The sequence below is a fragment of the Hemicordylus capensis genome, chromosome 5 (assembly GCF_027244095.1).
Source record: "Hemicordylus capensis ecotype Gifberg chromosome 5, rHemCap1.1.pri, whole genome shotgun sequence".
NCBI classification, from domain to species: domain Eukaryota; kingdom Metazoa; phylum Chordata; class Lepidosauria; order Squamata; family Cordylidae; genus Hemicordylus; species Hemicordylus capensis.
Window position 1 is genome coordinate 241,071,940 of NC_069661.1, and position 26,903 is coordinate 241,098,842.

At 47.7% G+C, this 26,903-nt stretch overlaps 1 protein-coding gene across 1 annotated transcript in view; it reads right to left on the reverse strand.

The window, feature by feature from the left end:
• Positions 1 to 26,903, reverse strand: part of SLC15A5 (solute carrier family 15 member 5) — a 53,825-nt gene that overhangs the window by 16,827 nt on the left and 10,095 nt on the right. The window contains exons 4-7 of the mRNA XM_053256831.1: positions 20,505 to 20,674; positions 13,378 to 13,598; positions 3,572 to 3,761; positions 791 to 979 (exon numbers count right to left, since the gene is read on the reverse strand). Of these exons, the coding sequence (XP_053112806.1) occupies positions 791 to 979; positions 3,572 to 3,761; positions 13,378 to 13,598; positions 20,505 to 20,674 (770 nt within the window). The remainder of the gene's footprint in view (positions 1 to 790; positions 980 to 3,571; positions 3,762 to 13,377; positions 13,599 to 20,504; positions 20,675 to 26,903) is intronic.

Genomic DNA, 26,903 nt, shown 5'->3' on the forward strand with positions numbered 1-26,903 from the left:
AGTTATAAGGACAGTTCACATGATCCATATTAGGGTAGGATAAGCACACCCTACCCAGATTCCACCCCCAGCTTTGGAAAGAGGTGTGTATGTGTGGGTGTGGGGGGGAATAATCCTACTCAGTTGGGGCTGAGCTCACGATCATGCTCCCCGCCTCCAACCTTTTTTTCAACTGACACAAAATTAGAAACTGGGAGTGTGCAGAGCTCCTGAATTAGGAGGCTTCTCTTACTCCAATATCGACCATGGGAACTCAACTGTCCTATAGTGTGCCTCCTAACTTTCCATTAGAAGGGCTCATTTCAGATGACATGATATCCTTGCCCTTTGGTAGCACCTGAAACAGAGAGCTGGCCCTCTGTGGGGCAGACTCACAGAAAGGCCGCTATCCTTAAATTGCTATTGAAAGATCCTAGGAAGGAATCTTTGGTTGATCATTGAGTGTTGGGGTTTGCATCTCTAAGCTTCTCTTGCCATGCAGCCTGCGGGGCTCTGGCTTTAGCCCCCCGTACTAGACTTAATGGATGGAGAGCCCTACAGGGGTGGCAAATTAGACATGTCTCCTAATCTCAAAGAACATTATTGTTCAGTGAGCAGTAACCACAAGGATGACAAATTAAGCTCTTTCCATGCAAGTGATGAATGAGCCTGCTCAGAAAAGCGGTGGAAGAGCGCCAGGGGTGACGATTCTGATGACAGGTATTCTAGCTGTCCCTGTTCAAACAGATGTCATTCTGTGCTGAAGTCGGTTGGTTTTAAAATTAGAAAATGAAACAAACAGCTTTCTTACAGGTGGGAGTCACCAGAGCTTCTGCCGCACCAAGCAAGATGTACTGTGGGGACAGATGGATGCACGGCATGGAGGAAACAAGGAGGACTTTGCCTGAAAGCGTCTGCTCTACCAGAGGGAAATGTTTTCTGTGCACCTCAAAAAACCCAGCAACCATCACTGAGAGGGTGGCAGATGTGTAACCTACAACTGAGTGGGAGAGACACAAAACAATTATAAAACTGTATAAATTATAAATTGTTTCCTGAATCACACCTGGTACACTGGAGCAAAACGAACCGAATTTTCACAAGGTTTGATTTTCGAACTGTAAAAGGCCATTTCCCCCCAAATATGCTGCCTCCCTTTTCAAGAAGTTGCTTTTCATTCACATACTTTTGGCAGCGCCATAGTGCAGCATTTTCTATAATTTGGCAGGTTTTCTACCATTTTTAAAATTTATTTCACATTTATATCCTGCTCTTCCTCCAAGGAGCCCAGATTGGTGTACATGGTTATATTTATCCTCACAACAACCCTGTGAGTAGGTTAGGCTGAAACATATGTGACTGGCCCAGAGTCACCTAGTGCAGGGATTCTCAGCGTTGGGTCCCCAGATGTTATTGGACTTCAGCTCCCATAATCCCCAACCAAAGGCCACAGGGGCTGGGGATTATGGGAGCTGAAGTCCAATGACATCTGGGGACCCAACGCTGAGAATCCCTGACCTAGTGAGTTTCATGACTGAACGGGGATTTGAACTCAAGTCTCCCTGGTCCTAGTCCAACACTCTAACCACTACACCACACTGGTTCTGATATCACATGGTTTCACTTTTACAACTCCTTTATTTATTTTTATTTATCATATTTATATGCTGCCTGATATGTGTCTCTCTAGGCGCTGTACATAATTTAAAACACAACAAATATAAAACAGTAAAAACAATCAAAACAATTTCCCTGAATAAAAACAACAGTTTAAAATTAATTTTAATTAAAAGCCTGGGGAAAAGTGTGTCTTGAGGATCTTTTAAAAAGCAACCAGAGATGGAGAAGCTCTTGCTTTGAACATATTCCAAAACCCTGAGGCAGTCACAGAGGAGGCCTGGTCCTGAGTCGCCACCAAATGATCCAGTGGCAACCTCTTTACTCATTTCCTTCCACAAAGGGAATCACATGGGTGGACACAATACTTGCACATCAAGGTGTGTGTATCTTGTGACACGCCCCATACGTTTTGCAGAAAACCTTTGCACAAGAGTGCAGTTCAACGAGTCCCATGATTTAGTGAAGCTCCATAGTCCTTTCGCATTAGCACAAATTTATTCCTTGACAGCCATTGTATACACCAGACCAGCTAAAGGAGATTCAGACATCATTGGGCCAGCCATATAATACCCATGATATCACACCAAGTGGAACATTTAGCCTTGTGAACTTTTGTAGTGTCACTAGACTTCATGACCGGAGGATGTAACTTGAAAAATTGCCAGCGTTCCTATTTGAATGTTCTTTTCTACAGCTCGATCGAGTTGCGGTTTTATTTTAAATCCTGGGTAATTGCCACCTGCTGTTTCATACGCTTCTACTTTGCACAAAGCTTAACAACAAACTTAATTAGGCTAATTCTAGTCAGATTAATACTTCCTGTCTTTCAGCACTGGCTGTGCCACATGCTATGGGGTACTGAATTAAATGCTAGGAGGACAGGAAATGTTGATTCCTAAGAGTGTGTGTGTTTGTTTTAAATTGCATGGCAGGATGGGAGATAGTTTAGAATTGGAAGTGCATCCCACTAGTCAAATTCATACAAATAGGTCTGGAGTGTATTCTCTATCTTCCTGTAGGAACCAGAGGAAACAGTTGTGGCACGCAAGCACAAGGCAGTGGAGTAGAATCCGGAATATTACTGGTTTAATGAAATATATATTATTTACAAAGAGCATTTTCAATGCTCTTGCTGCTGGTTGTTTGTTAGCCCCGCCTCTTCTTCAGGACTGGAATACAAATAAGTAAAGCCCTATTCAAAAGCTGGCCTGGATCAAGGAATGGATTAACCAAAAACACCACGCTTCCTAACCCAGTGCAAGGCAATGCAGAAAAAAATGCAGCATGGTACCATGGGTAGAATGTTGGGTTTGGATGTGGGAAACCCAGATTCAGATCTCTGTTCAGTTATAACCGTATTAGATAGCCTTGGCCACACCACTCTCTCTCTCTCTCAACCTAACCCATAGGGTTTGGGATGTAACTCAGTGGCAGAGAAGCCCAGGTGCAATCCTGGCATCTCTAGGTAGGGCTAGAAAGACAGCCAAACATAGACAAGACTGAATTAGATGAACCAATGGACTGATTCAGTATAAGGCAACATCCTATGTTGTTATAAAGCTAAAATCCTACCTCTGAGCTCCTTTGAGAAAAAGCAAAAATAGAAATTAATTAGAAAGCTAAATTGCAACAAACAAACATTGCTCAGACAGTAAAGTGGTAGTTAACAACAAAGGTCCCCCACAGGTGTATAGTCACAGGTAGATGTGCATATCTACCTTTTTATACCGCCCTGAGCCATTTTGGAAGAGCGGTATAAAAATCAAATAAATAAATAAATAAAGAATGAATGAATGAATGAATGAATGAATGAATTCAGTTATAAATCAAGTAGACCCAGTCAACAGATCCTCTGCATCGCTCAATTACCTAAATTTACAAACATTATCTGAGTGTGAATTAAAACATAAGCAATAGGCCTTTTCTATAGAAACCAGCATATCTGTTAAAAAAAACACACACAAACACTCACCAATGAAGACTGTGGGGCACCAGCCGCTTGTTTTAGCATTATTGCTAAAATAATTGTTGAGACAATCTAGAACAGGCGTCAGAATCAAGAAGGGCAGGATGCTCATCACGTTCATGGCTGCCATTGGCAAGAGAAATCCATTCAAATTCAAATTCGAATTCATTGTCTGGAGATAGTATGCTGAAGGTATCTGCATTAGAAGAGGGAATACATTATTCTGCTTGTTGACTGCATGTGCAGAGGTGAACACAGGTAATTTTGGAGCCTGGACCTAAAAGGCCTTTGGAGTCTCCTCCCCCACCGCAAGTTGAGCATCATCCCCCTACACACACACACACACACACACACACACACACACACACACACACACACCATGACACACACAGTATTTTTATCACATGGGTTCTTGAGGGCACAAACAGCAACTGAACTCACAAGAATGCAAGAATATAAAACAGGTATATTTATGCAAATATGTATTAGCAGAAACATTTCAATATGCAACTTAATATATTCTAATCCCATATATATCTTTCCCCACTCCCCTCCCCCCTCTGGCTCTGAAGCAGAGGTCACACTTGGTCGCCTGGGGCAAGTCATAGTCACATCTGGCCACCTGGTGCAGTGTGGGCCAGTGGCACGAGGTGGAGCCCACACCACCCGGGAAAGACTAAAGAGGATTTGGGGGGCCCCCAGAGGGTGTGGAGGCCCTAGACTTCTGCCCGGAGGTCAAGGGGTAAGACCACCTCTGTGCCCCAGTTTCTAGGGCAAAGGTTATTTATTATTTATTAATTTATTAGATTTATATACTGCCCTTCCAAAATGGCTCAGGGCGGTTCACAGCATGATAAAAACAATTAAAACAAATTAACAACTAAAATCAACTATTAAAACACAATGAAACCAATGAAACAGCTAAAAGCCCTGAAAATCAGGGCAACAGTTTAAAACAGTTCAAAACAATTAATCATTTAAAACTCTGGAAGGCCAGGCCAAATTAGTACATTTTAAGGGCTCTCTTGAAGGACAGCAATGATCTCAAATTATGAATTTCTGCTGGGAGTGCATTCCATAGCCCAGGAGCAGCTACAGAGAAGGCCTGCCTCTGTGTCGCCACCAGACGAACTGGTGGCAACTGGAGACGGACCTCCTCAGATGAAAAGAAGGCGCTCTCTTAGATAACTTGGACCTAAGCCGTTCAGGGCTTTAAAGGTAATAACCAGTACTTTGTATTTTGCCCAGCAAGTGTAGCTGTTTCAAAACAGGCATAATATGGTCTCTCCTGGTTGCCCCAGAGACCAATCTGGCTGCCACATTCTGAACTAACTGAAGTTTCCGGACTACGTACAAAGGCAGCCCCACGTAGAGCGTATTGCAGTAGTCAAGCCGGGAGGTTACCAGCTGATGCACCACTGTTTTGAGGTCATCCTCTTCAAGGAATGGACGCAGCTGTCGAATCAGCCGAAGCTGATAGAAAGCACTCCTGGCCATGGCCTCCACCTGAGATACCAGGGTGAGGCCTGGGTCCAGGAGTACTCCCAAGCTACGCACTTGCTCCTTTTGGGGGAGTGTAACCCCATCCAGGACAGGGAGATCTAACTCATCCCTCAGATTCTGAGCCCCCACAATGAGCACCTCCGTCTTGCTTGGATTCAGCTTCAATTTGTTCTCCCTCATCCAGGCCATTACTGCCTGTAGGCAGGCATTTAGAGAATGAGTGCCATTTCCTGAAGATGAAAAGGAGAAGTAGATTTGGGTGTCATCAGCATACTGATAGCACCCAGCACCAAATCTCTGGATGACCTCACCCAGCGGTTTCATGTAGATATTAAAAAGCATTGGTGACAGAATGGAGCCCTGGGGGACTCCATATAACAGCTCCCGTTTTGAAGAGCAACTGTCACCAAGCGCCAACATCTGGAATCTACCCGAGAGATAGGAGCGGAACCACTGCAAAGCAGTGCCCCCTATCCCCAACTCCCCTAGGAGATCCAGAAGGATACCATGGCCGATGGTATCGAACGCCGCCGAGAGATCCAGCAGAGTCACACTCCCTCTGTCGATTCCCCGGTAAAGGTAATCCATCAGGCCGACCAAGGCTGTCTCAACCCCATAGCCAGCCCTAAAGCCAGTTTGAAATTGATCTAGATAATCAGTTTCCTCCAAGACTGCCTGGAGCTGGTTGGCCACCACCCTCTCAATTACCTTGCCCAACCAAGGGAGATTGGAGATTGGCCTGTAACTGTCCATCACTAAGGGATCCAAAGAAGTCTTTTTTAGGAGTGGTCTAATCAATCCCTCCTTCAAAAAGGGGGCACCCTACCCTCCCTTAGTGATGCGTTTATGATATTAACTAGGCCATCTCCAACAATCTCCCTGCTAGAAAGAAGCAGCCAAGTCAGGCAAGGATCCGGAGAACAGGTGGTAAGTCAGACCGCCCCAAGCAGCTTGTCCACATCCTCAGGAGTCACAGATTGTAACTGATCCAATCTAATATTGCAAGAGGGATTGCTGGACACCTCCTCCATAGTTCCTGCAAAAACAGAGGAGTCCAAGTCGGCCCGAATGCAGGAGATCTTGTTTGCAAAAAACCCATTAAAGGCATCACAGCAGAGCAAACCGGGGACTGATTTGAAGTAGAAGGAGCAGAAAAACTCCTCGCAACCCGGGATAGCTCCGCTGAGCGCGAACCTGCAGCCGCAATGCGGGCAGACCAAAAGCTCGTTTTTGCCGCACGCACCGCAACCGCATAACTCTTCAAATGGGTGACATGCTGTATCCTGTCAGATTCGAACCGAGTTCTCCTCCACTTGCGCTCTAGTCGCCTACCCAACCGCTTCAGCTCCCGCAACTCCTCAGTATACCAAGGGGCCATTTTTGCAGCAGGTCGGAAGGGACGCTTAGGAGCAATCATGTCTACTGCCCTGATGAGTTCCCTGTTCCAGGTTCCCACCAGGGCATCGACAGAATCACCGGTCACACCAACGTCAAAATCCTCCAAGGCCTTTTGAAATCCCACTGGGTCCAGCAGCCTTTTCGGACGGACCATCCTAATAGGTCTACCAGGTTCTCTCAGTTCTATGTATACCTATTTTAAAAGGGATATGCTTTATTCCAAAAATTGGGGAAATCAGAGGGCCAGTTACAAGGACTGATCTGGAGCAGCAACGTACTGTTACTGCCCTGTTCCCCACTTTCCCAAGAGATGAGAAGAACAGGAGTTTAGCACTAGCTGGATTCTCTCTTCCCTTGGCGAAAAGATCACTGGAGGGTTGCGTAATATTTGGTTTATTGACAGATATCCAAGTGGCTCCATTGGCTGCAGCCTTTGTGTAAAGTTTTTAGCAGGCCGTTGCTGCTCACTTCAAATAGCACCCCAACCACTTGCTGCTGGCCTCTGTGGCCCTGCAATCTTGCCAGCTGGCTTGCCTTTGCTGACCACAATGCAATATACATGAGAACACCACCCTGGCATGAGCCCATAACAACAAAAACAGGCACTGGGCGGTGACTTCATTAAACTGCATCACAACAGGCAAAGGGAAGCAAGTTGGCCATGAGCGTGGTAATGAGTGGGGACCCTAGAGGCAAAGAGTGGGTGAGCACAGCAGCTCCCCCTGGTGGTCCGCATGCAGGATATACGGTTGCTCAACAAGTGTCCCCTTAACCTCATTTTGGGGGGTTGTCTGTAAGTTGTGGCTGCAAGCAGCTATGGCTAGCAGACCCAAGCACTCTCAGGAGAAGGAGGGGGGATCCCCATAACTGGTGCATTATTGGAACTCCGGGGGGCTGGGGCAACACATCCCAGCATCCCGACCCTCAGAGCGACTGGCAGCCGGTGTTCATCTGGGCAGGTGATCCACCCACCAAAGGAAGAAGAACTGCTCATCTGCAGGGAGGTAAGCTCCTCAGGGCTTCCTCCCCACAAACCCTATTGCCTTTTCTCACTTGTTGTGAGAAAGGGCTCAGTGTGTGCCCACCTCACACCTAGGCTGAAACCAGCAGTGTGGGGAGGGGAGGAGGTTATGAGACTCCTCCCATCTGGGCGAGGTTATGAGACTCCTTACAAGTAGAGGTGAGCATGGAATCACTAAGGGCAGTTCAGTTTGAGTTCGAACCAAGCTCGAACCAAACCACCTGGTCTGCAATCAAACCAAGTGGTTGAACGCAGGTTCAAATGCTTGTAAAGGGGAACCTGGTAAGGATTCCCCTTTATAAGTATTGGGTTGTTGTTTTTAAAGGGGGCAGGTGGGGCAGACAGGAGGTAACCTTACACTCCGTGGTGGTGGTACGACTCCTCAGTGGTGGGGGGGGGGTGGCTCCCCTAGGCTCTGCTGCCACTCCCTCCCCATCAGCCCAGGCTGGCAGGGGCCCAGTTCGGCCATGGGCTGATGGGAGGGAGCACTAGCGGGGCCGAGGGGAGTGGCTGCCCACCTGCTGTCGCTGTAGAGGAGATGCACACTGCTGTGGCAAGTAAGGCTACCCCCCTTCCACCCACCCACCCACCCTCATTTCCAACCTCTCCCCAATGCTTGTAAAGGGGAATCCTTACTGGATCCCCCTTTAAAAGCATTTGAACTGGTTGAAGTGGGCCAAACCAGACCCGGTGGGGCTCAGACTCAGACAGGCCCCCCTTTCGGGAGGAGCGGTCCAGTTCAAGCACCCGTACTTACAAACCTCTCTTGTGATAGCCCCTCTTCAGGGTGAGACCCATTAGCTCCCTAATTATCCTATTATCCCGATTATCCTATGATCTGCCTAACAAAAGAGTGCTGATGACAGCAAACTCGTTAGAGTGGTCAACACACTGCGCAACATGACGGATGCATCATTTCCAGTGGGCAGCCTATTGCGCAGTTGTGCTTTCACAACTTTATGTTAGAGCAGAGCTGCCCTGGGGCGCCACACCATTTACACACATGTAAAGCAGCCGCCTATGTTGCTCTGCACAATGTGTGAATGAGTATATGTATCGTCAGCTTGCTCTCCCTGGGAATATTTGGCTTCAGGAACTGGATGAGTGTATTGGATTCCTTTAGAGAGAACGGAGAGGTATGATTATCAAAATGTGTGTGTTGCTGGGGTGTGGGGTGCTCTGGCCCTGAACTGGACCTGTGAGCCCAGGCGCCAGATCTTTTAAGCACACAGGGACAGGGACAGGGAGATGCATTTTTGCTTATGTTCGCCTGTGAAGCCCCATGCACATTACTCAAACAATATAAATAATAATATCATGTCTGGAAAAAGCAGATGAGGAATTGACATATATCCAGCTGTAATTATAGGACAGTGCTGTCTCAGTTTCATCGTTCTTCTTAAATGTCCCAGGGCTCCCCCAACCTTCCAATCAAAGAACAAGATTGGAATCATTTTGTTGGTTCAGATCAAAGTCCCATTTTAGTCTATGAGCTTTTCAGGGCAGAGACTTATCGTCTTCTAAGTCTTCTAAATCCTTCTAAGGCAAAGGATTTCGCACATAGATGGCGCTATATTAACACATAAACAGCGACTCCAGCATTCTGTTCCCAGCAGCAGTCAGCTTGATATCTCCAAGAATTTACAAGCAAGGTATGACAGTCATGCTTATCCCCTTTGTCTGTCCCCAGCATCTGATATGAAGAGGTATCCTGTCTCTGTATATGAGCTATCCAACCTAGGCTCTTACCAACCTCAGCACAGCATCCCTCCAGTGGCTGTTGCTGGTATCTGCCTTTTGTTTCTTTGTGGATTGTGTGCCCTTTGGGGACAGGGGGCCATTCTATTCATGTATGTATGCATGTATGTATGTATGTATGTATTTTTATTAATTATTATTATTATTAATAATATAAACTGCTTTGAGAACTGTGGTTGAAGAATAGTATATAAATATCAGTAGTAATAGTATCTATCAGGGCTTTGTCTTCAGCTGGACTTAGATTGGCCAGTTCAAGGGGACTGGTGACCATTTTAGAGAGAGGAGCACTTAGTTATGGGAAGTCAGCAACAAGTGTTTGTTCTGGTGTTTTGTTTTGTTTTGCTTTGAACATGGATTCCCAAGTAATTTAGAAAGCAAATCCTCTCCTTGCCTTCCCATCCAGTACCTAATCCTCATTAAGTGACTTCAATCACTCTCAGTGATTTCTCAAGTTCCTGGTCAGTCGACTGGAAAGAGATGTCATCTAGATTCCATCCCACCCCACCACCCCAATCTGCCTAATGGTTGTTAGGTGGTTAGATTCAAATTCTTCTTCATGAGGAATGGAAATCTTTCACTAGCATGCTTTTCCTTGATTGACTTTTTACAAGCACTGTCTTTTGCATCTTGTAAGATATTGACCAATTCACTCAGGGGGTGGACACCCTATTGTTGAATCCCAATATCTTAGGGTGTTTTTTTTTTTTTTAAAGAGATGGAACTTTCGCCTTTGATTTCACTTTTTCCTTCTCTCTCTCTTTCTCCGAGTGCTTGCTAAGAAACAGGTCTGATGAAGAAGCTGCAAGCCACAGCTTTTTTGAAATGGCCAGAACCATTTCAAAGGAGGAGAGCTGGTCTTGTGATAGCAAGCATGAATTGTCGCCTTTGCTAAGCAGGGTCCACCCTGGTTTGCATTTGAACAGGATGTGTGTGAGCACTATAAGATTTTCCTCTTAAGGGATGGGGCCGCTCTGGGGAGAAGACCTACCTGCTTGCAAACAGAAGGTTCCAAGTTCCTTCCCTGGCAGCATCTCCAAGATAGGGCTGGGAGAGACTCCTGCCTGCAAACTTGGAGAAGCTACTGCCAGTCTGTGTAGACCAGGGATTTTCAACGTGTGGGTCCCCAGATATAATTGGACTTCAACTCCCATAATTCCTACCAAAGGCCACTGGGGCTGGGGATTATGGGAGCTGAAGTCCAATCACATCTGGGGACCAACACGTTGAGAAACCCTGGTGCAGACAGTACTGGACTAGATGGACCAATGGTCTGACTCAGTATAAGGCAGCTTCCTATGTTCTTATGAGCAAGGACTTTGGGAAACTGGGTAACTGAAGCATGTGTTTACCTTATCTCCTTTTGTCATCACGCTAACATTTGTGGTGTTTAGCCAGATTTAGAAATACTTTTGTTCTTTTAAGGTTTTGAATTCCAGGTGATCCGATTTCCTAATAAGAAACCTACTTGCAATGTGCCTCTGGATTGGAAGCCCTGCACTGGCAAAGCAAGCCGTGGTGCCAACCCTGTGAAATGCCCTTTGCAGGGAAGTCCACCTAACCCCAGTACAGCAAGCCTTTCAGCTGTCAGGCAAAGACTAGGCTTTTTGGAAAGGCGTTTGGGATAAGCCGACTCTGGCCTTCTGGTGTCTTGCTTTATAAAGGATGATGGTGCTTATCATAGGTTGCTATCAGGGACATAGCAAGCCCCCTCCCCCCCCCCCGTGGCTCGGGAACAAGCTGCCGAGCACACCCCTTTCCCCTACATTATCATGCCAATGTGGGGGCGTGGCCTGTGTGGGGAACAAACTCTCAGCAGAAGAAAAGCCCCTGTGCTGGCCATGTCGGCATGATGATGTAGGGAGAAGAGGGGTGGCTGGTACATAAACGTGCACCCAGGCCTGGTGGCAGGGATGAGTGGGAAGTCTGGCATGGGGAGGGTTGATGGAGTGGGTGGCGAAGGGCACATTGGTGGCCCCCCGGCCTCCGCGGCCCATGGACATTTATCCCCCCTGCTCCGTTGTCCCTTTGCACGTGTTTGCTCTGTTTTGCTGCTGGTGGTTCTTGCTGAACGCAAGCTGTCTTTTGGCTCTTTTGTTTTAATTCTCCTGTCTTAATGGTTTTTGTTAGATGCTTGTCTCCTTATTTCCTAGATAGGATCAAACAAGATATACATCTTTAAAAATCAATAGGGACATATTTTTTTTGCTAAACTAAATGGGCTTTAACCTATCCTCATAAAGGTGATGAAATCTCTCGATCATTTCAGCTCCCCCTTTTCTGGAATTCCTCACATTGCTTGTCCTGCAGAGGCCACTGAACAACACCGCTGCGGGATGCTTCCAGCTGCGTTTGCTACTGGTGTGGCACATAGGTTGCCATCTCCAGACACGCCCTCCAGAGAGCCACAAACAGCTATGGGATAGCCCCATAGAGAGCACACTACCCTAGTCGTATCTCAGAATTATAAAAGCATGAGTGGTATAGCAGTTGCTAGGGCTGAATCATTCATAGCCTTGACATATGACAAGATCTTGTGGTACGATGCTTAAGAGGAAATAAAAACACACCCTGAGGTCATTCTCATAACCAGCCTTAGGAGAGAGTTAACTCAGGTACACAGGCTCGTCTGGAGCCACAGGAACCTCTCCTACCCATCGCCTGCCTAAGTGGGTAGCCAGGCTTAAAACAAGGTAGGACAGAACCCACCTACACACTAGGGATGTGCAAACCGGCTTGACGTCGAGCCAGTTCAGCGTCAAGCCGGTTCGGTTCGACAGTCAAAGGACAAACCAAACCATCCCCTGTTTGGTCTGAACCCGGACCGAATATGCCCCGACTGTTCGGGGGTTCGAGGACTTTTTTTTAAAAAAAAACACAAAACAATTTTTTGAAATTTCACTTAGCCCCTCCGGGGGAGTTTTGGACTGGTTTGGGCTGCAAGGAAGGCCGGCAGGGGGAAGAGGAACCTCCACAGACCCCCCCCCACTGCCGCTAACAACTAAAAGGTCTGCAACCCCGCGTGCCCAGACTGAACCGAACCAGGAAGGGGTTCGAGGGGATGCCAGACCGAACTGGCCCAGTCTGGTTTGAGTCTGGTCTTGACTCGAACCAAACCGGGCCAGCCAGTTCCATGCACATCCTTACTACACCTACACACACACACACACGCACACACACACACAGTCCTAGCTTCTTATTGTGTAGGCATTCGCTTTGGCTTCTGCAGCTCCTGGGAGCTGGCAGCCATGTAAACAAAAGATCCAGTGGAAAGTGGGGCCAGGGAAAGGCATGCAGCTGCATTACATAGGAGCATAGGAAGCTGCCATATACTGAGTCAGACCATTGGTCTATCTAGCTCAGTATTGTCTTCACAGACTGGCAGTGGCTTTTCCAAGGTTGCAGGAAGGAATCTCTCTCAGCCCTATCTTGGAGAAGCCAGGGAGGGAACTTGGAACCTTTTTGCTTTTCCCAGAGCAGCTCCATCCCCTGAGGGGTATATCTTGCAGTGCTCACACTTCTAGTCTCCCTTTGATATGCAGCCAGGGTGGAACCTGCTTAGCCAAGGGGACAAGTCATGCTTTCTACCACAAGACCAGCTCTCCTCTCCAATTGAAAAGGGCTGCCACTTCACGGCCCACATGTTGCATTGAGGAATACTGGAGGACTCCCAGCTCTCAAATGCAGCCCTGAGGAACACCACTGCGGTGTTCATAGGGCTGCATGAGCGGCGGAGCCCAATGGAGACTCCAACCATGGGGGAGGAAGCAGGTAGGTTGCTGCGTCCCCTCCAGCCCAACCTCTGTTTGACCGTGTGAAAGGGCTCCCTCTATTTAAAATATGTATATCCTGCCACTGGCACAATATTGTTTGGGGCAGTGCACAAGAACAGTAAGGCAGCAAAGCAATAAAAATAACTTACAAAGCTAAAATCAGGACCAAATTAAGACCAACCTTAAAGGTTTGAAAATTTAAAAACCCACCAGACATAGACTGCAGATAAAAACTCATTTCTAAAAGATGGGTCTCCAAGTGCCTTTTGAAGACCCTGAAATTATCCTTTGCCTGATCTGGATCATATTCCCAAATGCATTTTGGCTTTTCACTTAGGACCAAACGGTCGCTCACTCACCTGCATAACACACGTCCTATAGAGGATTTGAAAAGCAAAGAGAGGAAAGAGACCAAGAAGCCATTTTGTGCTTTCCACTTCAGTTTCGCTGTACCGGCCACCATAGTTTTCCTTGGCATGGTCAAGCAAGTTTGTGACGTTCCCACTGAAATAGCGACATTTCACACAACACTCTTTTAGTGCATTAGCAAAGACCCCGCAGACTGTCAGCAGGGAACTACCTGTGGAAAAGCCAGAGAAGTCAATGCGTAGTCCTCTCTGGGGTGCCAATCTTTGCTGTAGGCCCAGAGACTGAAAGGCACTTCATACCACCGAGAATGGCATGGTCAGATTCTTGACCAACTTATTTTTAATGTCACTAAACATATTCTTATTTTTGTGCTGATTTTTAAAGAATTGTTGCTGTCTGGTTTTAATATTCTTAGCTGCTTAGTGTTTAAACCCGAAGGGTGGGGGAAACATGCCTTTGCAGGGAAGAGCTGCTCCTGGCTGGTGCTGCGAACGCAGCGCCAGCCTTTGTTTAGCTCCTGAAGGGGCTGCGCGGCCCCCGCTCGGGAGCTAAACTAGCCTCCCTGCATCTGACGTCAGACGCGGGGGGGGGGTGTCGGGGCCACTCTCACGGCCCCTGATTGGTCAGCGGCCCGGGTTCTTTGAACCCGCTGGCCCAATGGTGGCTCCGCCCCTGCATCCAGTGCTGCTTTGGGGCCCTTCCCTTTTTTCAAGCAGCAGCAGCAGCAGCGGCAATAGCCACTGCCAGGGGCATAGCAAGGTTGGGGTGGGCCCAGAGACAAGATTTTAAAATGCCCCCCCCCCCACTGAAGCTCAGCTCATCTCTCTCTCTCTCTCTCTCTCTCTCTCTCTCTCTCTCTCTCTCTCTCTCTCTCTCTTTCCTATATGCCACAATGGATCATCATCCTATATTATTCTTTAAAAGGTTTTGTAAATTGTGGACAATGCAAGTCATTTAATGGTACTGGAGAAAGACATGCTGTTCTGTATAGCTCCAGGTCTTAACACTCACATCCGTTTTGGAGGATGAATACAACTGAAGGAAGCCTGGGTGGGTGCGCGGCTGGGGGAGTCAGTCATGTGACTTGCCTCTGGTGGCTCCCCAAGGCAGTGGGCCCCCAGACAACTGTCTCCCCTTGCCCTATTATAGTTACGCTCCTGGCCACTGCTTGATTTTGTAAGTGTCCCAGCACACCCATCTTTGCTACTACCTCCTCCTACTCTGCTGCAGCAATTGGGCCACCCTATGATATGTAGCATGTGCACTCTTCTCCCTCTGTAGAGCACCTCCAGTACACTAATGCCCTGTCCTCATTTTTCTCTTCCTTCTCCTCCTCATTCTCAGGCCAATGGCAGACAAGGGAGGAGGCAGCAGAAGAGAGGAGGAGGAGGAGGAGGAGGAGGAGGAGGAGGAGGAGATGGTGATGGTAGGGTGAGGCATGGCTCTTTGTTGAATGACGGCTGGTGAACATCTCCTCAGATGGAGCAGCACAGCAGAGGTCGGTAGGTGCTGCAGCGAGCATCTTGTTGCTCTGCTGGCACCCCCATCATTTGCTGCCTAAGGCAGCTGCCCCATCTTGCCTCATGGAAGGACTGCCTCTGCATTTAGTACTGCAGGGATTCATACGTAGGTATAAAATGTAAAGCAAGAACCAGCCCTCAGCAATTCGTTCACACGGGTCATGTCTGGAGCTGGGCAGGAAACAGAGGGAACGCACCCAAAGCAAGATGGTTGTGTCAATCAGTGGTATGAGGTCCTTACATATGAACCTGCCTTATACTGAATGGGGCCATTTGTCTATCAGTGTCCATCAATATTGTCCACACTGATTGGCACGAGCTCTATTTGGGGTGTGTGTGTTTCCCAGCCCTGCCAGAGGTTGCACCTGGGATACTGTGCATGCAAAACCACATGCCCCAACACTAAGCCATGGCCCCATCTTCATTACAGAATGCTCAGTACAGACTCTGCAAGCTGCAGCAATCTGGAAATTGTGCATATGCTTCATCCTACAGATATGCATTGGCAGGACTATGTCAAGTTTGGTATATACCGATCACCTGCAATGTTGTTTAAAAGATTAGCATAGTTCTAAAGAAAAATATACTTTTGCATCACACATTTCCAGTTGCAGTATGCAAGTTTTTTGAGTTCCAGATTCTTGTCTATGGAATTCAGATTTTTTTAATTGTAACTTTTCTAGACCCACTCTCCCCTCTCATTTCAGCATATGTCCTGCCTGTAACCTTGGAGAAGCCACTGCCAGTCTGGGTAGACAATACTGAGCTAGATAGACCAATGGGCTGACTCGGTATAAGGCAGCTGCCTATCTTCCTAACACTAAGGATATTGCATTTTACTATCATCCAGTGATTCCTTGCTAGTTCAGGGGCTCCAATGCATATATGAGCAGCCCACAGCCCATAATAGCTTATCCATTAACTTCAGTTGAGGAAGCAGCTCTAAGCAGTCAAAAAATGGCAAAGAGCAAAATTGCAGCTCCCTCCTTTGAAATCAAGGGAGAAACCAACTTGCCCAGAAGCTCCGCATGTACATTCGAGTGTGTACCAGGCTCCATGTCAGGGTGTTAAAATAGACATGTTGAGGATTGGGGGCAAACTTTAGGAATAGATTAAGAAACGTTTTACAAGCAAGATTCTCCTCCCTCACCTTTCCTCCTGAAAATCTTGGCTCGAGTGTGCTGCTCCTCTGACCTTGAGCTAATCTATGCTAGTTAATTACAGTTCTTAAAAAGTCTACATGGCTCTCTCTAGATTATTCCTTCGCTCTCCCCATCTTTGGTCAACTGCCAATTGTCAAAATTATAGCTGGGTGAAGAAATGCAAATGAAATCCCTGCTTGACATATGCATGGCCCGTGATTGGGAAAAAGCGACCTTAAAATAAAATACAATCATTTCTTTTAAGGTCACCTATGGACTTGAATTATTGACTGGTGGGGAGAATTTCCAGACGACTCATCTTATTGGAAGGAGCCAAAACAAGGTTATAAACTTGGCTATTAAGAAGGAAAGAAAGGCCCTGACAGAATACTCAAGATTGGTTATCCTAGCCAAAAAAAAGGAGAGAAAAGAGAATGATTAAGGGAAAAAACACCTTAGTGAATAAAAAGAATAGCATATACCAGATTGGCTGTGACATGAAGGCCAGTGCAGTCTACAGGTTATGGGGACAGGTTTGGGAAGCCACCTGAGCCCTCATCACACTGCTGCCACAAGTCAACAGGTGGTTTTATGCAAACGATGTTTTAATTAGGGATGTGCATGAACTGTGGTTCGAGGACAGTTCAGAAGTGGGGGCTTTAAGACTGAGGAGAGCGGGTCCGTACCTGCTCTCCTCCACCCCCATGCAGAATCCCTGATCTGCGCAAGCACGGTGTTGCTTACCATGTAAATAGCGCACACACATGTGTGGATGCCATGTGCATGCTGGCGCCACGTGGGGATTCTTGGGATGCATGCTGCCCCAGCAAGACGATGCAAGGTAAGGACCTGTTCTCCTCTTTCTCGAAGCTCCTGCTCCCCATTTCCTAACTGATTGTTTGTGCACACCCCTAGTTTTAATATGTGCTGGACGTATGGAGTGCCTCTAAGGCCACAGTTCAACAACAGTCTTTTAGCATTAATTTATCTCTTGTAAAACAGGAACAGAATCACCTTGATTCACAAGTTTTGGTGGGGGCATATTCAACACACATTCAGCCCATTTTCCCATCCAAAACTGGGTAGGCGGATTCAGAGGCGCTATTACCCACGGACCCTGGGGACCTAGCCCGTGGCCTCCAAGGTCCAGGGTGGCCTCCTGCAGAGCCGCCTCCTGCCGCGCCGCCACCTCACCCCACCCCGCCACTGCTCCGTGAAAACTTCAAAAATTCTAGCCGCGCCGTGTGTGCGGCTGCTGGGGTGTGTCGGTGAGCAGAGCAGGCCTCCTCCACCCCTGCGGTCACATTGGTAGGTGGAGCGGGACTCGGGGGTGGCTGCTGGGCTCGACTGCTCAGCCCAGTTGCCCTTGAGTACTGCAAGGAAGCTCCAGTGAACTGAGCAGGCGTGTTGGAGCAGCTGAGTCCAGAAGCCACTGCCGAGCACCTGCCAATGCCACCACGGGGGAGGGGGCTGCTTGGCTCAACCCCCCACCCCACACAGGGTGAGGTGGCAGCACGGCAAGAGGGCCCCCCCCACTTTTTGGGATGATGGAGGTATATAACTTTTTTAAAAAATTAAATTTTAATTTCAACTTGCGGTGGGGTGGGAGTGGGGGGCGGGGAGGGCTCCAAAGCCATTCAGGTCTGGGGACCAAAATTACCTAGGTGTGCCCCTGGGTGGATTGTCCAGCTCGGATCCTAGACCCATGTGCATTTCCGAGAATCTGTTGTGTGCGGTCAAAAAGTGAGGTAGGAGGATGGGGAAGCAATCATGGGCAAGCCATAATCTGGGCAGGACAGCAGCAGCCCACAGAAACAGTTTGCCCCGCACTGTATCAAGCGGGGAGGAAAAGCATGTCCCACACCGTTCTACCCAGATCATGGCTAGCCCACAATCACTTCCCTGTCCTCCTCCCTTGATTTTTGCTGACATATGGCCAGTTCTAGGGAGTGGGCATAGGTCTGGGAGTCTGGGTGGATGCTCCTCTTACCCAGCTTATATCTTTAAAATAAAGCGGCTTGGGCCTCACTGACATGAAACTCCCTGACCAAACCACAAGCATGCAGTTTTTGAAGGTTGGTTCCAGATCCTCCCAGAGTAAGGAAGTATTGTTGTGAGCCACCCTGAGCAGTAGTGTACTGAAGGGGCAGGGTATGAATATTGCAAATAAATAAATAAATAAATAAATAAATAAATAAATAAATAAATAAATAAATAAATAAAACCCCATTATTTTCCTTGGAAATGTGAAAAAAATCCTCATTGAAAAGCTCTGGGAAAGAGACTGCATAGAGCGAGGAAACAACTAGAGCCACATGGTCTCATGGCAGTTCTGAAGGTTGGGGTGCCTAGGGCGTGGGGAAATACCTGTTAAAAATGGTGAACATCGCCACGGCTAGCAGCTGACATTCTACAGGAAGCTGATGGGTTCCTGTGGGGAGGCCGCCCTGCTCCCACTCAACTGCCCTCTGCAGATATGTGTGGTCATTTGAGTGGCCAGCATGATGCTTGACTGTCATGCTGACCATTTAAATGGCCACTGCACATGCTCACAGGCCAGCTGGATGGAGCAGGTGGGGTGGCTTGCCTGCAGAATCCTGTCGGCCTCCTGGGCTTCCCACAGGATGGTGGGTGCTAGCTGTGGGGACATTTCCCATTTTTCACAGGTATTTCCCCCCACCCTTGTCAGCCCCAGAGCTGCTGTTACCAGCAGAAGGCTTGCAAAGGATAAGTTGCTTTACTCGTGAGTATACACACACAGAGAGCTTTTTCAACAAAAGAGTGTTCAAAGCAATTTGAATAGAAAAAGAATAATAAGGACAAGATGGTTCCCTTGAAGTACAAAGATGTCAATGCCCACAGAGGTTCACATGGGAACAGGTAGACCTTCAACTACACAGGACCTTTGATGGTCTGAATATCCAGTCTCAGGAGCTGCCCTTCCATGAGGCAGGATGAGATGGTCACCTCAGGCATGGGTGTGAGGGGTGGCAAGCTCTGCCCCACCACCACAACTGCACCCACCTGCAGGTGGGGTGTGTGTGGGGGGCTTCAAATTGTCCTTCACCTCAGGCAACAAAATGACTTGGGCCTCCCCTGTCCAGCCATCTTCTAGTTTCTTGAGCAAGCTTCCTTGCTCCACCTGGCTCTGCCTTATTGAGACCACAACCCTGAGCATCTGAGATTTCTTCCAGGGGGTGGGGTCATAGCTCAGTGGAAGAGCATCTGCTTGCATGCAGAAGGTCCCAGGGTCAATCCCTGGCCTCTCCAGGTTGGGCTGGGAAAGACTCCTGCCTGAATCCTTGGAGAGCTGCTGCCAGTCGGTGTAGACAATATAGAGTGAGATGGACCAATGGTCTGACTCAGTATAAGGCAGCTTCCTAGGTTCCTCAGCTTTTGGGCCCTTTGTTCTCTTAAAGATAATGGTAATCCCGGGGGCCTAGCAATGAGTTTGCAGAATGCTGGATTCTTCCATTTACCCTTGCTATGATAGACTTCAGTACACACCCCAGCAATTATACCACACGATAAAGCTGGAATACATGGATAGCCACTCCCTGCCCCCTTTGCTGCACCAGCGGCGATACCAGGAGAGCAGGGGGCGGAGTTGCAGGCCCAGCCCTGGGAAGCAGGCATACGGGCTGCCTTTTTTGTCCCCCGTCACGTGTTGCAGGTGGACCAATCAGTGCATAGGAGCGCTTGCATAAACAGCTGGCTTCGTTCCATTATCTCTCAGTTGCTCTGCAGGCAGGCACCCTCCCACCCATCCCTTGACTCAGTGGGGGATATTCTGGTCACCTTTTGGGGCCAAGTAGGAATTTTTTGGGTCTCAGCTGATTGGCTAAGGTTGGGGCCTTTTTTTTTGCCTGCTTCTCACTGATTTTGTAAAGTTGTCACTGGGTTATTTGGTCACTTTACAGTTGAGTGCGGGTCGGGGTAGGCCAATTTGCAGTGGTGTTGGGCTGGAGGGCCATTATGGTGACTGGGAATACGGATGAAGGCTTGGTGATCTCGCGACTCTTGGGCTGGATCCACTCTCACTCAGATGCATGCCAGTTGCTAAGTGCCTTGCGACCTGGGTTGAGGTTGGCTGGCATGCATCTCCTGGTCAGGGGTAACCTCGTGGTCGAGATAAGGTTCAGACTGGTTCCGAGCCAAATCAAAGCCCAGTCCTTCACCCTCCTGTGGGCATACCTCCTATGAAATTGACCCACATACGGGATACCCGCACTTTAGTTCAATTCCTCGTTGCAGGTTTGTAATTTATTTAATAAAGTGGCCCTAGTTTCTTCCAACTACACGTGTCCTGTCATTATTTGGGTCTGGGTTCACAAATTGGTTCTTCCTTCCCGATGAGTGCAAACAGAAGAGAGGCAAGCTTGCGCTTATGAAAGCTGGGGTTTCCCTCCCCATTTTGATTTGAAGACATTTCTAACAGACAACTTAATTGCTTACCTTTGGGGGGCTGGCCAATCATTTCACTGCGTGCCATGTGAATCGTGATCAGAGCCATCAGGACAGAGACAGAGGGGATGAGCAAGCCAAGGTTTTTGGCCACCGACTGCTGGATGCATGAAATGCTGACAAAGGCAATGGCTGAACTTAGGTTTGCCATCCAATAAAACCTACAGAAAGAAATGCCAACAAAAGTCTTTTTTTTTTAGGGATAAGAGGAGGAAGGACAAGTCATTAAAACTCCAGTTGATTTTTTCCAATGGAATTCATACAGCAGGTTTGGACACGACAATACGGGTAGCCAGCACATGAGTTTCCAAGTTGCTTTCCCATTTCATGCCCAAAGAGGGAGCTTGTGTAGTATGTATGCACACCTGTGGATGCATGCAAGACATCTCATAGAGTCCGGCATGCATTACTAGGCTGATGGATGTGGTCTGTTTCTTCCCATCTCTTTCTTCCCTCCTCCCCAGAGTGGGCTTTTACACACTTGGTGCAGCTTATCTGTGTGCAGAAACTACAACACTGGTCAAAGTGTGAACACCCCACATGCAATTCTGCTGGAGTTCAGACATCTGGCCATGCTTCTTGTTCCTATGCCATGGCACTTGGGCAGGGGTGGACCTGTAATAGAGTACACGGGTTCAAAGAATCCACCATGCCCTGCACCGGGGAGCTGCAGAGTGTCTGGAGAAGCCACCAAACTGCCCCCCCCCGGTCAGGACTCACGCCACTGGCATCGCAGGTTGCCTCCTTTGGTTGCTGGCCTGGCTCTGCCCATCCTCCTTCCATTGGCCAGGCTCCTGGCCAATGGAAAGAGGGCATGCATTTGGCCCTTCAGTGGCTGGTCTGGCCCTGTTCCGCCTTCCTGGAGCCCAGCTGATGGAAGGGGGATGGTGGAGCTGTGTGAGCAGGGTGAGTGCATGCACTGGGTTGGGGGGCAGTACAAGGAGAGGTGAGACCTCCCATGTAGTGAACACAGGCCCACCCTCCCCTTGCTATGCCCCTGCACTTGAACACGGGTTGTAACGCTCCAAGGGTGAGGAAATGTGCTCCTGGCCCTTTTGGACTCAGAATCCCAGGGTGAGAACAGCCAAGGTCAGGCTCAGAGTAAGCCGGGGAGGAGGTTACTTCATCACCTTAGTCCTCCTCCTGGCCTGCTGCATCCAGCTGGTTCACTCTGCAGGGGGACTCCAGTTCCCACGCTCAGGAGCAGACCTCATGATTATTGGCTGCCTTGGCTTTAAATGCCCTAGTACAGAGCGGAAGGGCCTTAAAACCTCCTCCAAGCCCCTCCCCCTCCCTGGCCTCACTTCCTGCTTCCTGCCACTCGCAACATGGAGTTGGAGCTCCTCCCTGCAGCTCTCCCTGCCTCACCTGCTCAACCCCACCGGGACCCAACCAGCCTGGAACTATCTCACCCCCACTCACTTCAGGGGAAGAGAGAAGCTCCAAAGGATGGACACCACACTCCCCGCGCTCCCCACCGGACTCTACAGGGCCACGCCTTCACCCAGATAACACAGCATCCTGACATTGGTTTTTCTTTGCAACAAGAGAAGTGGGAAGAAAGGATGGGGTGGAAACATCAGCTCGCATGGTGGAAACAAAGGCCAGCAGGCCCATCACTCACTACCGGGCAACGTATCATGGACAAAAATCGGTACATGCTTGTCACACACCTGTGCTCACACCAGTTATCACTACCTGAGTTCTCCCCCTACCCCTCAATTACACATTCATGGAGTTTCAATTCTGTTGGCTGTATCAATCTACTCCTGTCCTGCAATAAGCCAAAAGGTTATTCACTCTTTTTGTTAAGTATATGCTAAAAAAAAAAATACATTGTTGTATAATATGCAGTTATCACGATTTCAAGCGATGTGACTGCAGTGCACGAAATAGCGGGCAATGCCGTGCAATAGTGTCTTACAGGTCATGCATATGCATTTTGTGCAAGTGAACGAGATACACAAAACTCCCTCCTCAGAGATTTAACTTCTAGAAACTCTGGGGAGTCCCTGAACCTCGAGGAATGACAACTGTAGCAAATCACACTAACCAAATTTAACAAGGCAGCTCACAAAGAGAAGATAGGGTCAAAATAGGGAGAGTGATTTATCAGAAAATCAGGACTGTCAATGAGGGAAGTTGGAGCGTATGCTAGAACCACTCACAGAGCATTCTGGATATCCGAAACTCTATTCTGGTTGCAATAGCAACATTTTGTTTCCTACAGATGAGAGATTTAAACATTCCATGTGCACATCATTTATGAGCAAAGAAAGTATGCCTTTTCCTTCAAAAGTAGCATGTTGTTTATCGGGAAGTTTATGCAGATATAATCCATTAAAGTAGATAAAAACTCATACAGTTAAATCAGTTACGATTACTTTAATTGGGTGACAGCTCTAAAGTGTTTTTTAAGCCCCAGAAATCTAAGACCAAGAGCATTTAAGGACTCCGAAAGGTCAGGGCATAAACTTTACATGTTGGAGGCCCAAGGAGTGCGAGAATCCCCAAGTTGGTTTTAACTGTGAGCAAAATAATTTCTCATCTTGTTAGAGCGGGGAATGACAGTGGCTGTGTCGGAGCAGTACATCCGTGTAGCGGCGTGCCTTGCAGAATACAGACAGCAGCCAAAGGAAAGAACAATGACAGATCCAATTTGAGTGAATTTAGAGCTGCCGAGAATCCTTTGGCAGCTGTCAAGGGTGCTAGCAAACATCTGAGTGCCAGGAAACTGAGATTCCCATCCACCAAGGTCACCGCCCCCACAAGCTCTGACAATGTTAACATTTTGTGTGTGTGGTCGATTTTGGCTTCTTTTAAAATATTTGTATCACAAGAAGCTGTGGGAGTGAGCTGGTGACGTTTGGCTGAAGATTAGGTTTGCCACATAGAACAAGAAAACAACTGGTCTCCCTTGGCTTCTGAAAGGAAGAGCACACACCATAGTTTATGAACACGACATTACAGAAAACAAAGAACAGGGCCACTCTTGAAAACAGAAGCTCCACAACTAGTTTCTCGTCCTTTCCATGGTAATTTGTAGCAGTGAAATTTGTGATGTGATGTTATCGTGCTATGTGTGTTTCCTGTTCCACAACAGCCAATGAGGGCTGGGGGGAAAGACAGTCAGATGATGTTTTCTGCCTTTCCTAGAGTTGCCCTGGGATTCTGGAATGAATTTCCTAATGAAATTACAGTTTCCCCTTTTTTAAATGTTTTTAAGAAGGACCTAAAAACACACCTGCTTAGTCAGGCTTCATTTTATAGTTTTAAAGCTTTAGTTTTAGAGTTTTTATTGTATTTTTAATTGTTTTAATTATGTTAATGTTTTAATAGTTTTATATTGTGAACTGCCCGGGGACTTTTTTGTATGGGGCGGTATAGAAATGTCCTAAACAAACAAACAAACAAACAAACAAACAAACAAACAAACAAACAAACAAACAAACGTCATAAGAAGAAGCCTACTGGAGGTAGACAAGGATTGTCTTGTAGTTGAGAGACAATTCCCACTCTCTCCCAAGCCCCCAGGGTTATTTTATTTTATTATATTCCACTCCTCCTCCAAGGAGCCCAGAGCGGTGTACTACATACTTGAGTTTCTCCTCACAACAACCCTGTGAAGTAGGTTAGGCTGAGAGAGAAGTGACTGGCCCAGAGTCACCCAGCAAGTCTCATGGCTGAATGGGGATTTGAACTCGGGTCTCCCTGCTCCTAGTCCAGCACTCTAACCACTACACCATGCTGGCTCCATGCTGGTTTGGGAGAAAGGCTGGGATGGGTTGGCCACTGCATTGCTGAGGCATTCCAGGGTGTGTCGCTGGTGCAGAGTCAAGCCAGCAAACTCCTGTCACCCTTCCCATCTGGGGAGACACAGAAATGTGCTGCGGTTGTTGCTGAACTGTAGTGCTTGCAGCAATTTGGCCAAGCAAAGGGCAGAGTCTGCCTCCCTTTCTCATGAGAAAGGATACTTCTTTGGCCCATGCTGGACAAAGGCTCCCAGAGTGGCAGAAAGGCAAATGATCACAACTTTTGGCTCGTTGGCCATGGTCAGTCAAAAATCTTGGACTCCCTTTTAAGCCATCTAAGCCAGAGGTTCCCACCCTGTGGTACTCCAGATTTTGCTGAACTGCAACGCCCATCAACCTCAGCCACAATAAATTGTTACTGGGGATGATGGGAGCTGTAGTTCAGCAACATCTGGAGTACGACAGGGTGGGATCCCCTGATCTAAGCTAACGGCCATCACCACATCTCCTGGCAGCAAAATCCATAGCTTCATTATTTATTTATTCATTTGATTTCTATACTGCCCTTCCAAAAATAGCGCAGGGCGGTTTACAGAGAAAATAATAAATAAATAAGACGGCTCCCTGTCCCCAAAGGGCTCACAACCTAAAAAGAAACATAAGATAGACACCAGCAACAGTCACTGGAGGTACTGTGTGAAGAAGTACTGGCTCTTGTCTGCCTTAAATTTCCTGCCAGTCAGTGTCATGGATGACCCCTGCTTCTAGGGTTGCAGGAGTGGGAGAAAAACATCTCCCTATCCACTTTCTCAACACCATGCAGCATTTTATAAGCCTCAGTCATGTCCTCCCTTTAGTTGCCTTTTTCTTCAAACTAGCTGGCCCAGGCACAGAGCATCTGTGCCTCTAGTTCCTCCCCCCTTCCCGGCTCTCCCCCTCACCCAGCCGCCGCCACTTTCTCTCCTGCCACCGTTTTCTCCCCCCCTGCCATTGCCGTTTTCTTCCCCACTACCCTCGTCGTTGTTTCCCCCCACTGCCATTTTCTCCCCACCACCACCGTTTTCTCCCCCCTGGATTGGTTCCCCTCCTCCACCCACACACCTGTCCGCCGCTGCTTTCCTCCGCCCCTCCCAGCAGCTTGCTCGCGAACTCTCACGAGAGCTGCCACACATGGGATTAGCGACGGGCATGTCTTAGATAGATAGATAGATAGATAGATAGATAGATAGATAGATAGATAGATAGATAGACAGACACTGGCGTTTCTGCTGCAGGATTCTAGAAAGTTTTTTATATGTTACAGCTGGTCAATGGCACTGCATCATACATTGCAAAGCACACATTTCATAATTTTAAAGTGGGTTACTAATGCTGGTTTTGCACTGTCTAAAAACAACCTCACCACCAGTCACTAATTCCTAGCTAAAAATGAGACCTTTGTTGGCCCGATTCATGCCATGGGGCCATTCACATGAACTGGCGGGCGGGGGAAAGGCATTGCAAACCTTGCCTTCCTTGGCTTGGCTTGGCTGCCTATGCCTGGGCTTGGTTGTGCAGGAGAGGAATGGCAATTCAACTTCCATTAGTAGAGCAAAGCCAGTCTGGGGAGGATTCAGCCAAGCAAGTGATCTGGAGATGGTCCGTTAAGTCTGAAGAACAACAAGGATTTATTTAGAAGTTACAAAGGGATAGGAAAGCTGAGCTTAAGGCTGAAAAGCGAGATAGTAAACAAACAGCCGTCTCTGGAGAGACAAAATGGAGACTAACACTGGAAGAACAAAGAGGGAAGGAGTCCAGAACTTTTATCCATGACCCTAACCCCGCCCTCCAGTGGTCACTATGAGACATTGCAGCTGAGAGCTGATACTGCCCCCCAGTGGTCACTATTGCAGCTGAGAGCTGATGCTGCCAGGGTCCTAGCTCCAATAGGCTGCTCGTGAGAACAGACTCCCTGCCTATTAACTAAGTATGCATCAAGCAATGGTCCTATTCTTACAAGTCCAGAGTGAGTGAAGACACGGGTGGAGTTGGGTGGAGAGCAGGATCGCAATGGAATGCCCAAGCCATTTGACTGGAAATCCAGCTGACAACATCCCTGTGGAAATTACTGAGAAACTGATCGCTTTTCATAGCATCCAAAAGTCTCCCAAGGCAGTTTTTATTTATTTTTACATTTATATCCTACTCTTCCTCTAAAGAGCCCTGAGTGGTGTACATGGTTATGTTTCTCCTCACAACAACCCTGTGATGTAGGTTAGGCTGAGAGATATGTGACTGGTCCAGAGTCATCTAGTGAGTTTCATTAACATGGGATATCAGGGATATTCCAGATTTATTTTTTTAAAGTCAATTTCTAGCTCTTTCACTTGTGGAAAACCAAGGAAATGCATGCAGATGGTGCTCACTAGGGCATAGCTTGTTCTGCATTCTAGAAGTCCAGTGAATACAGAGACCCTGGGCTAACGGGCAAACACTAGGCCCTTATTTTAAAATTTTGTAATATTAAAATTTTAATTTTGTGTGTGGTAAAAAAAATAAATGCAAAAATACTGTTTGGTGAACTGAGGATTAATATTGGAAGAAGGAGCCACTTAACTCCTGATATAGCCTGGAGTAATGAAAGTTGCTGAAGATAGTT